The 17,879-nt window shown below is 35.6% G+C and overlaps 1 protein-coding gene across 2 annotated transcripts in view; it reads right to left on the reverse strand.

Annotated features, from left to right (window-relative positions):
* Positions 1 to 11,427, reverse strand: part of LOC126830921 (uncharacterized) — a 30,552-nt gene extending 19,125 nt beyond the window's left edge. The window contains exons 1-4 of one of the 2 annotated variants that reach the window (XM_050561430.2): positions 11,364 to 11,427; positions 8,871 to 9,132; positions 8,384 to 8,499; positions 174 to 310 (exon numbers count right to left, since the gene is read on the reverse strand). In XM_050561430.2, the coding sequence (XP_050417387.2) occupies positions 174 to 310; positions 8,384 to 8,499; positions 8,871 to 9,132; positions 11,364 to 11,421 (573 nt within the window). In that variant the 5' untranslated portion in view covers positions 11,422 to 11,427. Of the gene's footprint in view, positions 1 to 173; positions 311 to 8,383; positions 8,500 to 8,870; positions 9,133 to 9,468; positions 10,014 to 11,363 lie in introns of those variants that run through there. The other variant, XM_050561433.2, reaches the window with a different exon arrangement.
* Positions 11,428 to 17,879: the final 6,452 nt, after the last annotated feature.

Consider the following 17,879-nt stretch of genomic DNA (forward strand, 5'->3'; position numbering starts at 1 on the left):
AAGATACGAACTGGCTTTATTGTGACACATTTTCATGTAAGCTTGTATAGCTCAAAGTAATATCTGCTGTACACTATCATTAGAAAAAAGGTCATAGAAATATACGAACTGGTTTTATGCTAATAACGATTATGGACACCTATAATAAGTCAATTAATTAAAGCTTATCTTACATGGTTTGTTATTTTATGTTCTCGACTGAAGATGATTTTGTTGATCAACTTGTCAGTTAGATATTCCCAGTTTAACATCACATCTTGACTAAGAGTATAAATTACAGGTTCTCGAGTTCTTGGTATCCAAGTGAAATCTGAATTAAATTGTAATTTATTACAAAGTATTCGTTTCTGACAATAGTTTTTCTTCATCAAATTAATAGTTAAAAGATTTACGTTTAATGGGATGAATTGGGCGGGGAGGGGGGTTGGGGGTAAATTGCTACTTTTCTGTACGAATCTATGCTAATGCAATCGGGAATACGTTATTCACTGTGATATGGGGGACAATGTATCCGGACAGAGGAGTTTCGGTCAACTATTTATCGTGCACACCAGCGTGTACACAGGACTTCGATTTTGCGTCTCACCCGAACAACTTGACGTTCTGTCTTGCCAGGTCCCTCATCTATTACGTCATAGTGGCACCATAGCGTAATATCGAGTCAGAAAACCAACGTCATTACGCAATATCGAGTAAGAAAAACAACAAATTAAATATAAATGCCTTTAATACGAAAGCCCAGAAGGCTCATTCCAAATTCCAAATTCCAGATTCCAAATTCCAAATGCGAAATTCCAAATTCATGTCTTACCGATAAAATAGCAAATTTGCAACCCCCCTCAATTAAACAGACAGACAGACAGACATAAATGGGAATTAACGTCCACTCGACATAAACTAGGCCATTTTGGGACTAACATAGACAGACAGAAATGGGGTTTAACGTCCACTCGACTCAAACTAGGTCATTTCGGGACTAACATATGGTTTTTACTTTTATTTACATAATTCGCTTGCGCGTAGGGGTCTTTAGCAGTGGGAGGAAACCGGAGGACCCGGAGAAAACCCACGAGTTGGGGTTGGACAGGCGACCTACTCATTGTCACGTACAACCGGGGATTTGAAACAACGCCGGTCGACTCAATGACACAGCGCGCGCACGCTAACCATTCAGCCACCCCCCCCCCCTCAATTAAACAATTTAGAATTTATATAAATTGTAATTTTACACAACTAATTACTTCTAGTTTAACCCGTTCCAAATTACAAATTCCAGATTCCAAATTACAAATTCCAGATTCCAAATTACAAATTACAAATTCCAATTATGATCCGACCAATCGGATCAGGTTTTTGCTTTTGACTAATCAGTGAGAGTATAATAACAATATTCCAGTTCGGGTTTGCTTCGGCAGATGTGAACAGTTTGGGGCAAAGTTCCTCTGCAGTGAGTTACTCTCTGCTACTCGGTATCTTAGGACTGGCATTTTTTTTTTTTTTTTTTTTTGCTACAGCAGTAAATTTGGAATTTGGAATCTGGAATTTGAAATGAGCCTTCTGGGCTTTCGTACTTTAAAGGCGTTGAAAGGCCTAAGATATGCACTTTCAACACCAATCTGATTAAGACTTTGCACATATGTTCCATGTGTAAAATAACCCAGAGGACACATAACAGTCCGACCGTTTGTTGTGTAATAATGGAGTAACAAGCGGAAAGAAAGGGGCTATTTATAGCAAACGAGAAGGTTTTTGAATAAATTATGACGTCGTATACACCGGTAACGTCATCCGCTGTAAACAATCATGGCCATGTCCAACAGCAGTTTCACACTGGATCATTCACGTCTATCTAGATATGACGTCAGAAGGAATTCCTTCTAGGACGCGATTATCCAGGTTTACCATCTATCGCGATTTGAACGTGGCTGAATTTCATTTTTTGATGGTCGAAGACTGCTATTTTTGAATGTATAAAATGATTTTTAGAGCTGCCGAGTAGTGAACTGAAGTAAATATTTACTTTTTACGTCCGAATTGTTGTATTTTAAAACTTGATGTGGAAGTATTCAAAGAATAAACCCAAAATCACAAAACCTGTGGCTTTTTTTGACTGACTATTAGCATTGTTCATACCAAATTTAAAAAAAATCCATGCAGGCATAACTGAGAAAATTTGACTTTTATTGTCATCGGCGCCCTTTATTATCATGCTTTTGGGCCAAGTTTGGAACATAGTTGGTAAATAAAATTGGTATTTTTGTGGTGATTAATATGTAATTTACCACCCAAAATAACAAAACATGTCATATCTTATCAACACAAATTACAGTGCTAGCTTTAAAATGTGCATTTTAGACTGCTCAACGCCCTAAAAATTAAAGTAAGAATAAATGGAGGTATATATTAAGTATTTTGTTTACATTATACACTGCCTTAATTATGGGTAGGTGATAGTAATATTAGCTAACGAAATTAATATTGAACTAGTTGTTGCACATAAAGAACCTAGTAATTTTGCAGAAGATCTAGAATCTTCTCTATGTTCAGGTGTGTGAAGCGCTTGATTTCAATATGTCCCCAGATGCACTCCACACATCTAATTCATTCACAGAGACTGATGTTGAAAAACTTTTATCAGAAGTGACGAAGTGACAACCACCATCAAAGAGCCCTAACTCAATAGCTATGCCAGATATGCCAGAAATTTTACCAACATTTTCTGTTTACATTTTTTAAGCGAAATGATCCACATAGTGGCAATCAACCCCCAGCAGAACAGAAACTCAACAATCGTAAGATACATTATGCAGTCTTATTAGCGGAATGGACACAATTGTTCGAAGAAAAGTGGTGTTCACTTAAATGTACATCCTCGAGGAAATGAGAAAAGAACAAAAAATAAAAAAATAAAATCCTACGGTGAAGAAAAGAAAATTATGCGATGGCAATCCTTGAATATATTACTGCGGTCTCTTCAGTAAGTCTAAACCAGGCGAATCCTTGATTTAGTGCATATCATGCACAGGATGGGTGCACGAAATTTGTGCAGAATTTGAAAGCGAAAGATTTGCTTGTGAAATGTGTTCTTAATTTTAACATAACTAATCAGTTTAGTTTAAACTGACTATTTGAGTGTTTCCAGTTTTAACTACTTTGTTTGGTGCGGTCCTCCTGGATTCTCGAAGGTTGGGGTTGATTATGCGCGACCGTTACATGTGAAAGGTATATCTAGTGGACAAATGAAAAAGGTGCTTATCGCTTTATTTACTTTGTGCTAGTACAATGCTTCGTCAGAGCTTTTTATCACGTGTCTTTTATTAGAGTTATTGGTCGAAGAGATCCGATAATGGGAAAACTTTTAAGAGTTCAGAGATACACAGTTTTCTGGCGTCGAATAGGATACGCTGGTATTATAATATTGAGCGCTCGCCCTGCTGGGGAGGTTTCCTTGAGAGAATGGTAAGATCTACAAAGCATTGTTAAACGAAGACAATTGTTACAGCTAGAATATCTTATGGAGAACTGTTGCCTTTAACTATAGAGATAGAAGGTTTTAAAGCGAATAAAGATTGTAGAAAAAGAAATTATTATCTGAATACAGTGTTAACCCACTTTTGGAATAGATGGTGGAAAGTCTGTTTAACAGATTTAAGAGATCACAATCGACCCATAACCAAGAAACGTTATGTAGTCGTTGCCCAGGAAGATTAAATCTCAAGATTAACCTGGGTTATAGCTCATGTAAGGAGAACGTTTGAAGGTCGTAATGACAATATTCGTGCTGCGGAAATTCGTGTACATGATAAACTCGGTAGACCAACAGCGACGAATCGTCCATTTCAAAAGCTGTTTCCTTTAGAATTAGTTACAAATCCTTTGAGCATTGAAATGTATATTCTTTGTTTTCAAACAGTAATTTGATAACTACTAATGTCAAGTTTTAAGATAGTCAAGTTTCAGTCTATTTTAAAGTGTAGAGTGTGTAGAGTTAAGATCCTGATAATAGCTTTAAATTCCCTTCTATTATATTCTTGATTCTTGCTGGTGGTACTACTGTTCGCATTTATGTAAAATTTGTCGATACAAAATTTTAGTGGGAGTGTGTTAAGAAAATAGCTTATCAGCAAGACATAAAATACAGTCCTCATGAGTAAAGGGGGATAACTCCACTTTGCAAGTAAGCGGAGTTGTCTCACTCTTAGATTTTGTTTCCTGACTACTAGATAGCAAGAGTTTTAGATGGCGTGATTTGTTGCCACGTACACTCCGATTGTACCTGATGTGTAGTGTGTCTTATAGAATCTTTAAAAAAAATATAACATAACAGGGTCTAAACAATAGCAGTTGAAGCTTTCGAAATTTCGTCGTTGTCAGTTTTAGTTTGAAAATTGTAAAACTTTTGTCATTTATCAAAATATTCAAATTTTGCCTTCACTTTGGAATACCGGAAGTCAATACGATTCTAGTAATATCAGTTTATGTAGAGTCATGTCCCCTTTTTCACATACTTGGGTAGAAGATAAAATAAAAGTCTGAATCTTAGAAAATCAAACCCCTTGAATATTTGATTATTTTTAATTGCAAGGTAACAAATAATTGATTATTTTTAACTACAATTTTAATTGCAAGATGACAAAGAATGTATCAAATCATTATTTAAATATTTCGAGAAACAGAATTATTAACGATATAGAGGTTCAAAAACCAAAATTGCCTACCCATTAAATATATCCTAAAATTATATAATTTTGTACTTTTCATAATAGGAGAGACCATCCGCAAACTACATGGTGATGGTCAGCGAGTATAAAACTGCATTCGTTTAATTCGACAGTAGATACATATGCCATGTAATTACATAAACTTAATTGAATAAATGAAATGAAATGGGGTATAGGGTCAAGGCTAATTTTTGTATTGTTTAAAATGTAGTGTGGGGAAATTACAAGATGCCCATATTTGCGTAATTATTGACGTCAATAGGCGCAAGTAACAAATCACTTAATTAATTGCATAAAACAGGGAATATGAAAAGCAAGATGTTTGCTCGACAGTGAGACACCACTTGATTCTTAGGAGAGCAATGATAGGTTTCCATCAGCAGACTCACTCTGTGAGTTTGGTGGGATTGAGACATGTAATTTTCATGTAGTATGTGCTTATAATCATGAATTCGGCTTTGACATAATGTAAACGATGCGCTTATATTAGAAAATCTTGTTATCGATAAGCAAACGATCTGACTGCTGTAAATACATACACAATGTTGGATTCCAGGAGGAAAGAATTACAATAATATTCGTACCAGAGATAAACCAGAGGTTAACAATAGATGTGTAGCAGGGAATGTAATAAATGTGTCGAAGCGTAGAGAAGAATTTAATTACTGTATTTTATCTGATATGCACATCACCAGTCGACAGATTTTTCAGAGAACATACCTCTAAATATCATTGATATATATTTCGCGACTAACATATGGTTCAATTTTATTTCAATAATTCGCTTGCGCATAGGGGTCGTTAGCAGTGGGAGGACCCGGAGAAAGCCCACGAGGTCGGACAGGCGACCCTTCTCCTTGTCACGTAAAACTGGGAAATCCAAATATCATGCTTTTAAACATGTTTTAGGTGGGTATTAACGCATAACAGTACTCTTATATCATATGGAAATGGTGATCAAAATCCATTGACTTTTAAAATTAGATGTCCATTTTACTGTAAAATACATTAATTACAATAGGGGTTGTTATTACAACAGGGGTTGTAACACCGTGGTGCCATGTTCGCCTTTTGTGTCATTGATACCATTTTATTCATTCCGAAATGATATAAACAAATAAGCGTGGGGGATTAACTCTTGAATCATGCCATTGTAGACGCTGAAGGCACTATTTTCCCTTTTTTCAATCGACTAGGCCTTGATTCCACTAGTGAAAGCTCCAGAAGGGGCGTGCTGACACCAATGCGGTGATTTGAAAGCCTTTGACCCGATTTAAGACTTCCACATTTATATACAACAATAATGTGAAATATTCTGACATCCAGGTCTAGGCTATTGTTCCAGTTATCGATAAGTATTCACAGGTGTCGTACACGAGGCAGGCTATGCTGACTGGTTCTTGAACTCCCGGTACCACTTCTTATTCGAGTAACTAAAATAGCTATTGCTGAATTTCGTCCTGCTATTGCTATTTTAGATTAAATGAAAATTATCCAAAATTAATATCTTCGAAGGGGAAGCAACTACCAAACGGGGGTTAGCGTAATACTGATTATAGATGGGTTTCTGGGTGTTTTTCATCGTTTTATCTCGATAACTAGGTTATCAGAGGGGTTGGGGGTAACGCCGGAACTGGAGGCTGTGGAGCGATGAAAATCGACAGTGTTCGTAATCTGATCACACCAAATCTTTAAACTAAATTCGAAAATTATCCATTGAAAATGTAGCCTCCATCGCGTTAACAAAATCACTAAGGAAACATTGGAAAAACTGAAGGGACAGTCAATTGTTTAGATGGTATATAGCCCTAAGGTCTAGGGAACAGATACAATGTACAAGTACATGATAAATCTTTGCCACCTAGCTAAATTTTAACTGCCTGTTACGTAATTTGTGTAAGAAGAGATGACACCTCTATACGACGCAACTTCCCATTATACGATGCCATTTTCTGAGCTAGAATAATGTTCGCATGTTTGCCTCCATGTGTCAGAAAAGTAGTCCAAACTGGGAAATAAAAAACATACCTCAGTGGTCGTTACAATTCCGCCAAACTATAAAATGACACCAACAGGTCTACTGACTGCAGTCGACATTTTGACAGGAGAGGATACAAGACGTTAAATTAAATTGTGGGTCCTCTAGCGATCTTAATCTGAGGATTTTGAACATCTTTTGCGTGTGCATATCAAATAAAATAATCTTCCTGGTAGAATGTTGTAGCAAGATGTCCAAAATCCTCAGAGCTCAAGGAATGACTAAACATTTTAAAATATTATCAGGAAGTGACGTCATAGACGAGCATAGGCCCATATTAGACATCAAATGAAACTTTTTTTTATTTCCCAATCAATTATAATGCGGTTTTTAACAATTGGTAGTTGTTCGTAATTCACAAGTTTTGTAGAATAGACCGTAGTCTATACCATTGATACGTATGACCTAATTGTAAGTTTGAAATAGAAAACTGAGAAATTTCGAGTGTAACTCTTTCATTGTTGAAGATTTCGACTTGCAACTTCCAGAATCAGTTACAAATGGGTAGATTAAGCCAGAAATCTCAACAAAAACTTTCCGATTATCCGCCTTCTGAAAACGAGGACTTCTTTAATTTTGCCTTATTTAAAAATAATTGTCTAGAGCAATACCAACAGGTTAAAATTCATCGGAAGTGACACCATTTTGAAAATATAAGTAAATCTGTAAAATCTATCGTTTTTGAAACCATACCTTATTATAAGCAATGGAATTATGATATTTGACCTAGTTTGATGTTAAAGTGGCGACATCAAATTAAATAACAACAACTCTTTGTACATGTACTTCTATAATGTTTTTGTTGTATGTTTTGTCGATGTATATTTATTTATTAGGTTATAAACGCCGGGTTGATTTCCGCTCATGCCGTCATAATGTCCCGGTTCGATGGATTTCGAGAAATTTTTTTGAAGAAATGTTTTGCAAGATTTGTATTTGGTAATTGATTGTTCGAGATTTGTTATTCGTTGTATTTCTCTGATGAAATGTAGGCTTATTTTTTTGTTTTTGATTTTCTAATATAAATTTTATTTTTATATTAAAATACAATTAAGTTAAACGAAGATACATTTTACAAATTTGATTTATGAAGCAAATATTGATTTTAAGATACAAGTGTTAATTTCGGACTGGATTAAGAACTAAGAATTAAGAACACCGAATAAAGAGCTGTTTGGTCTTCCATACCTGACATAATAAGGAAATGTGGATCTATTTTTTTGTTTTCTCAAAATAATGAAATATTTTTCGTAAAAAAAGGTCAACCCCTATCGGTATTCCCGTTCCAGAGTTCCAGCCGTTTTCTATAAATGCATTGGAATCGGACAATATCTACCCTTTTGATTTTCAGTCATCTGTTCCCGAGATATATTATAGGTACTACAAGGCTTGTGAACAGGATGGAAATTAGATGTCATGGAGGGTCCTTGATCTGTATCAAATTTGGTAAATATTCACGTTTAACTTTCGGATAAACTGCTGTTGCGACAAAGCATATTTTCAAGCTTTGTGTGGCTATATTATTTTACTTTGCTGGATAGATAAGGCTTGTACTTTTGACCTTAAATTTGTGTTATGTGTCGTTTAGTGTTTTGTTGGTCATCTGTAATTTGATTAGTTTTACCTTTACGGTCAGCTATGAACTTTCTACAATAGACTGTTTCATCTTTGATGTTTCCAGCTGTCCAAATCCATTCTTGGTTAACCACTTGCGCATTGGGCCATGTAGCGTCATTAAACCTACAAAGAGATAACAAATAGTCTCGAAGAAAAAAAGATTGTCACAGACCGCAAATCTAGTCAATTTCGTGTCCACAAGCTTTGAATTCAGCTATTAAAACTGTAGCCTCCATCGCGTTGAAATTCGATAGCGTTCGTCCTCTCATGACTATACCCTCTGTCGCGTTCAAAAGGTCTGGGAAAAGGTGTGACATCTCAGGATCTGAAAGTGGCGTCACGTTGAATATCCAATTAGCAATTTAAAAACAAATAATAATTGTGAATCACTTTATATACATTCATATTAGATTAATATGTGCGTTTTTCTTATATTTTATTGTCCAGGGAATAGAGCTAATGGGCCTTTTAAAGCAATAACCATAATATCCCACCTGTGTTTATTCCATCCTTGCTCATGTTTATTATAACATTTCCATTCTGCACTGGTTTCAATGCCGTTACTCAATGTCACCTTTATTCCAGCAGGTCCGCCGGTATTCCGGCATTTTATAGCAATAAGTTGCGTATCATCAGGGATACTGATAGATGCTGGTTGATCCCAGTAGCTGTTATTACTATTCTTGTGCAGAACACCATCAACATAAAACTCCATGATGTTATGACAGACAGCTTCCCCAGTTATAGCTTCATGAGCTGAAATTTCATTTTTGAGAAATGTTGAATTAATAGCAACCTGTATCTCAGAAAGAGAGCCATACAATATCAAATAAATATTTTTGTAGTTTACTAACATTTATTTTAGTACACATGACATGGTTTGCAAAAATTGGAACTCGGGTAGCTTGATAACAATCAATATTTATTTGGAACCTTCAAATTTACAACCTCGTGGGTTTTCTCTGGATCCTCCGCCCCCCCCCCCCCCCACACACACACACACACTGCTAATGATCTCTACGAGCAAGCGAATTATTGAAAAATGTTGAACCATATGTTCGTCGCGAAATGACCTAGATTGTATCGACTAACCGTTAAACCCGTTTCTCTTAAAATTGTAGCATAGCTTGTCGAATGTGGACGCAAACGACAAGCTTATCAAATCCGTCGTGTAACAACATCACTGCTACACATTCCTTGTTTTGGTCACTAATCGTCTAGATATGACTGGTTGCTGATCTGTTATTGCAATTATAGCTAAAATATTTGACGCAGGCACAGATTATATGCTGACACCATTATCACCCCAACATTACTCAGAAACACCGTTCGTTTTTAAACTATGGTTTTATATAACGCAGGCTACAAAGTTTACAAGCATAAATCTATCTACTCAAAAATATCACATCTTTTAGTCTATCTTAACCGCCATCCGTTCGCTCGACGGCAGCTTGAAACGTTAGTCAATGTTCGCCTTAGAATTGACTAGTTCTGGTCTGTTTGTGAGACGTTTAAAGGCGTTTTCTATCCCGATATCTATCGAGGATAATGTTGTTTTCGAAGGAAACCCCGTAATCCTTTCTGACGTTTTGATTTATCTTCTTCCGAAGAAACAATTGTACATACATGTCTGTTAAGATTATAAGGGATACTCCTTTCTGTATGTGTTGGAAGGCATGCTCAAAAATCAAACTATTGATGTGTATCAATAGTTTTATGAAATAAATCAGTTATTATTTTGCTTGTGGATGAAAGCCTCACTGTTACATCTAGAAAATTAAGACTAATTGTGCTCTTTCCGTAGGGAATTTAAACTATTGTTCATTGAACTGAGTAGGGAATGAAGTTGGTTAAGGTGGTCTGGATCAATATGTAACATGATAAAGCAATCATCCAGAAATCTTTTCCATGCTGCTTCAATAAACAGTTGTGTTTCACGACCAAATTTCTGTCCAATTTCCATATAACACAATTCTTCCAGATATCCATATTTTGGACCAACTTTGGTGTCCATAGCTACTCCTATAATTTGATCACAAAAATTGCCAAGTAAAATGAAAAAAAATATTATTTAACATAACAATTGTAAGTGCTTCTAATGGACATTCTGCATCTAATATTAGACATTTATTTTAAGACAAGCTCCGGTCAATCGAATAACCAATCAGTTTTTTCTTAGCTTCATTCCAGCTGGTGCGTCCGTATGGTGGCATGCTACAGCAACAATTTTGGTTACATCGGGAATACTAATGTTTAAAGATTTGGATGTGCTCTTGCTGTTACCAACTTCAACGCCATCAGCATACAAATGTAGCATATCGTCACAATTTGACTTAACATCGATAGCTGATTGAAATTAAATTTATGAGGAGACATGTATTGACACCCTTCACATACAGGGATTCAACAGGAAGTTGATGGTTGCAAAACATTAGATTCGGAAAAGGTGTTATCATTGCAATTTTAACTTGGACACAATTTGATTTCCGTCTTGAACAATGTGATAAATAAGATCATATACTCATCTTTTCGTCACAGCTAAGTTATATTTATAGCACGGCTTTCATGAGTTAACAGGTTTAACCACAGGACGTAGGCCGAGGTGTTAAACCTGTTAACGAATGAAGCGTGCTATACATGACTTGTAACACTGACACCTGGTCAACATGCTTGTTGTTATTGCACAGAAAACCCACCCACTTCTTTATATGATTTCTACTAAAACTAGTGTAAACTAGCAAAAGGGTGAAATAACACTGAACATGTCAAGTTAAACTTCATCCAATCTACTAGAGAGAAAACAATCTGTTTATTCAACGAAAAGAACAAAGGATGATTTTACGTCCATGTTACAAATAAAGGTAGAGCTGAAGCAATGACGCGCTATCAGTTATATGCTGTGGAATCGTTACTGTCATCATTACGGAGAAAACCCAGTGTCCATGTTGACTTCTAAATCAATTGCGAAAGTAAAGAGCAGAGCTTACCGTATATTAAAGGTAAAAACTCTAGGAATACAATAACCCAATTCATCAAATTCAACATTTTCTTTTATCTGAAGTATAACAAAACATTAATTTAAACGGGGACACCTCTTACTATTTTAGGTCATGAACTGCAGTCGTTGGTATTTCATCCTCTTCGGATGTAATCTACCAGAAAATCACGCCGGTTCCCTCAAGTATATGTACACATAATATGATTCCCGTCCACCATCTTCAGTAGAAGACTTGGCTTGGGCTAGGTTATTTTACGGGGTCAAATGTGTAATCCCTCAAGGTCGCCGAGATGTAAACATGGTTAGGGAACATGGTTGTTGTCGAGTGTTAGGGTAAGGCGCATGGCTAGGTCTTGTGTAAGGGTAGGGTTACCGACGTGTGATACGTCATTTCAAGGGTTGTTGGGGACGAGAAACGGGAAAATGCCATTTCCACGCTGATATAACTAATTAGCATACAAACAAATGTAATGTTAAAGTTAAATGTAAAACGTCAAATGTAATGTGTCAAATGACAAATGTTTTAATGGAAAAGGCTGTTTTGGGGCGTGTCTACAATTTACATTTCCCTCATTAAATTTTACATGATATCCTACAATTGCATATCAAACTTAGTGCTCTGCGTAAGATGATATGTAGAAAGCATTAAGGACAAATAAGATGAGACAGAACGCAAATGTAAAATGTAATGAGGAACATGTAAAATGGAGACACGTCAAAGACAGCTTTTTCCAATAAAATATTTGACGTTTTGCATTTAATTTTGGCCTTAGAGGTATTTTGACTTTATCTTTACCGGTATTCTCCCGTCAAAAGGCAAAACCTAGTAACTCACTTTTTTTTATCAAAATTGAGTTAGGACCAAATTTGTAGTTACTAGGGTGTGTGCTTCCTGTTGTTGTACTAGATCTTCCAATCTTTTGATTTTGTAAGCAGTTACACCCATGCCAAATCCTAGCAACTTCCTTCATTTGCCTAGAATACCACAGCAAAACCTAGTAACTCAATAGTGAAATCAATGGATGAGCTGGGGTTTAATATTCATCCATTACGTTTTCCTTTGTTTTCTCAAAATAAGAAAAAAGTGAGTTACTAGGTTTTGCCGTTTGACGGGAGTATTATGACTTTGTACATTGTACTTTTTACACGTAATCAGAGGAAAACACATTTTGGCAGAGCATGTAATATTGGCAGCGATACCATTCCGTAGTATAACATAATCCCTGTAAATGAGTTTATAATCAGATATGTATTAGCTTTGGCAGCAAGAGATGGGTATTCTAACATTTCAACATGAAGTGATTAATTGAGTGTTGACAGCAGATACCATGGTACTGAATGCCGAAAAAAAAATATGCAGAAAACAAACATATTTGTGATCGTCTTGACACGGTCTATAATTCCATACCAAACAAATCAACTCGATATTCCCATTAGTACAACAGTTAGAAAGACAGCCACGCAAAGTGTGCAATACGCCCACACAGCTGCTTTGTCTCAACAGCAGCTTATCTTATCCAAAGGGATAATGAGCAAATCTGATAATGATGTACGATCGTTTAATTTCTAGGGTTCATTCTCTTATAACCTCATTACTTCTGACAAACCCCTATTAAAACCTATAGCCACTATCGCGATCACCAGGTTTCCGGCAAAGGGGGAACAACTCAGAAACGGAAGGCTGTGGATTACATGCGTATAGGTCATTTTGATATAGTTTTTCTTCTCGGAGGCATTAAGATAACTGACTCATTGAATTCGCGAGATTATCGTGTAATTAAAGTTTAAATTTAGGAATGAGGCACCTTCGCGAAATAGTGGCAAGCTAAAAAGGTGGCTAAAATACAGGTATAATTTATGTTATTGTGAGGCTGATGTCCCCCGCCGAAATCCCAAAATAAATAGATGACACATATTAATTAATCGCACATTTATTCTTTTCAAAAGTATCAAGCAATCAAACTGATTATCAACTATACACTAAGTTTCACCACTCTCTATCAGATAGAATCAAATTTATCTTGTCCCAAAGCATCGATCAATGAAATTTCTTAGCTCTGCTTAGCTTTAGCTCAAAATGTTAATCATTGAACTCAGTCAAGAGATTCACCTAATGAACATCTACATCAAGTTTAAACATTCTACCTTAATTAAAAACAGAGTTGTTATGTTCCAAAGTCTTGACCAATCAAATATCTTATCGCTCCTTAGCCTAAGCAAAACATTCTCATCATCGAACCTAGTCAAGGTAATGATATAATGAATCTATAACTGGGAGTTTCATCACTCTCACTTAATTATAACCAAAGTTATCGTGCCCCAAAGTTTCAACCAATCAGATTGCTTATCTCTGCTTACAGTAAGCAGACAATGTATGTTATCGCACTCCATCACGGCATTCACCTAATGAACGCCTACACCAAGTTTGAACATTCTACGTCAATTAGAAGGAGAGTTATTGTGTTCCAAAGTATCGACCAATCAAATTGCTTATCGCTCAGCTTAACCTGAGCAGAAAATGCTCACTATCGAACGTAGTCAAGGTATTGATGTAATAAAACTATACACCAAATTTCATCACTCTCACTTAATTAGAACTAATGATATCGTGTCCCAAAGCATCAACCAATCAAATTGCTTATCTCTGATAACTCTTAAGCAGAAAATGCCCATCTTCGAACTCCATTAAGGCATTCACCCAATAAACACCCACGCCAATATTGAACATTATAGCTCAATTAGAAGGAGAGTTATTGTGTCCCAAAAAGTGTGACAGACAGACGGACGAAAGGCGGGGGACAAAAAAGTATATAAACGTTATATAGTATAATATGTCGTACGTATTATTTCACGCGCTGTATATGTGTGAATAGAAAAATTCGTCTGCTAAATGTTGTTGAAAATCGATATTATGTCGTCTGCCGTCAGTGTAGAAGTCACGTGGTGAGTTTAGAGATAGGAATTTATTAATATTTGAAATAATATACAGGTAGTTTATCAAATCAAAAGGTTGAGTTTGGATAAATTAGAACTGCACCCGCTGGCTAGAAATTCTCATGGACAATGATAACAAACAGGAGTAAAATTGTATGAGTAAAGACTAGGTTAGTGTTTATAAAAACATAGTATTATTCTATTCTAAAATAAAATGTCATGCGAATTTACAGGCCATTGTTGTTTGGCATTCTTATTAGTGTTTATTTACCACTAATACAAATCTCCAAATACAAATCTTGCAAAACATTTCTCCAAAAACATTTGTTCAATAACATTTCTCCAAAAACATTTCTCGAAATGCATCGAACCGGAACATTATGACGACATAAGCCGAAATCAACCTGGCATACAGTAAGTCACAATACAACAAAGGAGACTCGGGCAAACATATACAATAAAAAAATATCGCTCGGTGACCGTGACTTTAGTGAAATCTGAAATCGCGTGCGTGTTATATATATACATGTATATATATATGTTGTTAATCTGATCTAGCATTAAATAAAATAAATTGAAAGTAGTCATTTTTAGTAATTAGGTTATTATTTGATAGCGACATATTTGTTTGCACAAACGAAAGAGGGTTTTATCTCTTCTAAATCTTGTAATCATGAATGTGCCAGTCAATTAGCTAATACTCGTATATTCAAAGAGCGATAGACAAATACTGTCCGGTGAAACATTTTACGATAACTGGAATTTTGTATTAAGCCGCGTATTTTGACTTTCCTACCCCCCCCCCCCCACCACTAAATAGAGTTTAATGGTATGCATCCCGATATCTTGTATTTTGTGTTATGGCCCGTATTTTAACGTTAAATACCCCCATCCCTCAATATTTAATACATGTTAGTGTCATTTCAATTTTGTTCTTTTTTCAAGGTATGTAATTACAAATGTGCAAGAAAATAATTTACATTTTGTAGCAAACAATTGACATACTTTCAGCTGTATATCAACAGGTATCGAGAATTTCTGCTTACGATCGTATTTTTTTTTTTACTTTAAATATCCCAACCCTCTACTCCCTTACTAAAGTTTAGTACCGTGAAACTGTTTTCAAGTTATGTAAATATAAATGTGCCCGAAAATAACTTGAAATGGTGTACGCCATTAACTCTATTAATTGATTGGGAGGGGGTGGGTGGGGTCTTAAATGTCAAATTCCGTTCACACTACGACATTCCAGATATCACACAGAATGCCACTGAAAAGAAGTTTAATTTACCTTGTCAGAAATGTAAATCTGGCACATTTTAATTTACATAGCTTGCAAAAGGTATTACAGCTAAATACTATTAAGTTAGTGCGAGGTGGGTGGGTGGGTATTTAAACATTAAAATACGGGTTATCGTGTAATGCTTGAGCGAAAAGTATTTATTTATTTATCCCTCTTTCAAAATATTACCTATTCCCTGGCACATTCATGATTAAACACTCTTTCGTTTGAGAAAAGAAATATGTCGCTATCAGACAAAACCGAATTTCTCAAAAAAGACTACTTTCCGTTTATTTTCTTTCTCGAAGGCACGGCCCCATTAGCCATACTACGCACACGGTTTCACTAGAGTCTCCTTTATTGTATGGTGACTTATTGTAAGCCAGGTTGAATTCCACTCATGTCAAAATATTCCGGTTCGATGGATTTCGAAACATACTATGTATTAGTTGACTAAACAGTTAAAAAAGGAAAGTGTTAATTTAATTATATTGTATGTGTGATGTGTTGGTTTGCTTTGTCACAGATGAGACCAAATAAAAAAAAATGAAATGAAATGGGTTTAACGTTCTGCTGCTCTGCTCCGACTGGGCTAATGAAGTTGGGTATATGGCTATTTCCTTGTGCTATGCAAATGTGTAATAGATTCCTTGGTAGTTGGAATTCATAGGCTGTAGCAACCCTTATATTTTTGTTTTGTGCATATCCCATTGTTGGTTTTCAGAGATTCCATTTTTTTCTATAAATATGTACTTCTGTACTTTCTTTATATGCAAATATCATTTTGAAATAGGTCATATTTTTATTCGATTCGCCTATCCAGCCTTGTGGGCTTTCATTGGGTCCTCTGGTTTCCGCCCTTTACTAAATACACCTACACACGAGCGAATCATTCATATAAAATTGAACCATAAATTAGTCCCGAAATTACCTGGCGCCAGTAAGTTCAAGAGACCTATCCAACAAACACCATAAACACCTCAAGGTTTATGCATAATTATTAGGACACAGCATACAAAGATGGTAATAGAATGAGACAGTGATCGGGAAAGAGGGCGGAAACAGAACCGTCGGACTTGATTCTAGGATATATATATAGCATGGACCTACTTGATTCGACAAATTTAATACAAGTAGGCCTAGTTTGTGTCAAGTGACTTTAAACCTCACCTCCCCCCCCTCTCTCTCTCTATTAGATATAACTATCAGTAACAATTGTTGGGCATTATTGAAAAATAAATGAAATTGTTACCAGTTTTTCTTTGTGGAATACATCGTAAATTCTCAATAATTGCTTGAAACTGGAAGAGTGGGAGGGACCCACATAACTGAAAAAAATATCGAAACTATAGACAAACTCTATATTATAACATTGACCTAAAGGCTGAACGGGGTGTTTGCGGACATATTTGCTTATTTGTTTGTTGTTTTTTTTCTTTTACAGAAATTAGATTACATTTGAACCAAACAAATAACACCAAAGTTATGATATTTTTTTCATTTTGTCAGAACGTATATAACAATCAAAGATGGCTGCCAATTATCATCCATTCTGTCCCGGGTACTACATGAAATCAAGAGAGAATCTTACCTGTTGGTACAAGTCGTGGGGTTTCTTGTAATTATAAGTATTTCAATAACGGCGTAGCAACGAACAACTAATAAAAAATAAACATGATTTCAGAAAAAAATAAGACAGATTCTTTAGATTGCTGACCGGAACGCTTTTATAACGCAACGAAATTTTTTCCTTGCCCGCCATTATATAAATACGCACTTCCGGTGAAACTGTTCTGAATCTGAATTGGTCTCTATCACCCAGAAAAATATTCTACGAAGACTATGAGGTTCTGGGTGACCGAGACTGAATCTGACTTGTTTGTTTTAAACGAAAATAAGTATTTTAAATATATGGTATTATTTTTTTTTGTAAAGATTTACAAACCTGCGGTCTTGTATTCTGTGACCATTATATTTTTCGAAAATATCACTGCTAAAGCTAAAGCACTATGTTGATGCTAATTTCACTACATAACTTACATTATGTAAGAGTTTTACTCATTTACTTTCGATGCACATTGTCTAAATTCATATGTACACTCACGATATATTCCTTTGATATACCAGTTATCGGACCAACCAGACATGTTAACTATACAGACAACTTAACACTAACTAACAGTAAACCCTGTCGATGGTACACATTACTTGTGTTAATGCTATGGAAAAATCACAAGATTTTATAAATCTACACCCGTTTGTGTTAATACAATACAAAACAACACAAAC

The sequence above is a fragment of the Patella vulgata genome, chromosome 8, assembly GCF_932274485.2.
Source record: "Patella vulgata chromosome 8, xgPatVulg1.2, whole genome shotgun sequence".
NCBI lineage: Eukaryota > Metazoa > Mollusca > Gastropoda > Patellidae > Patella > Patella vulgata.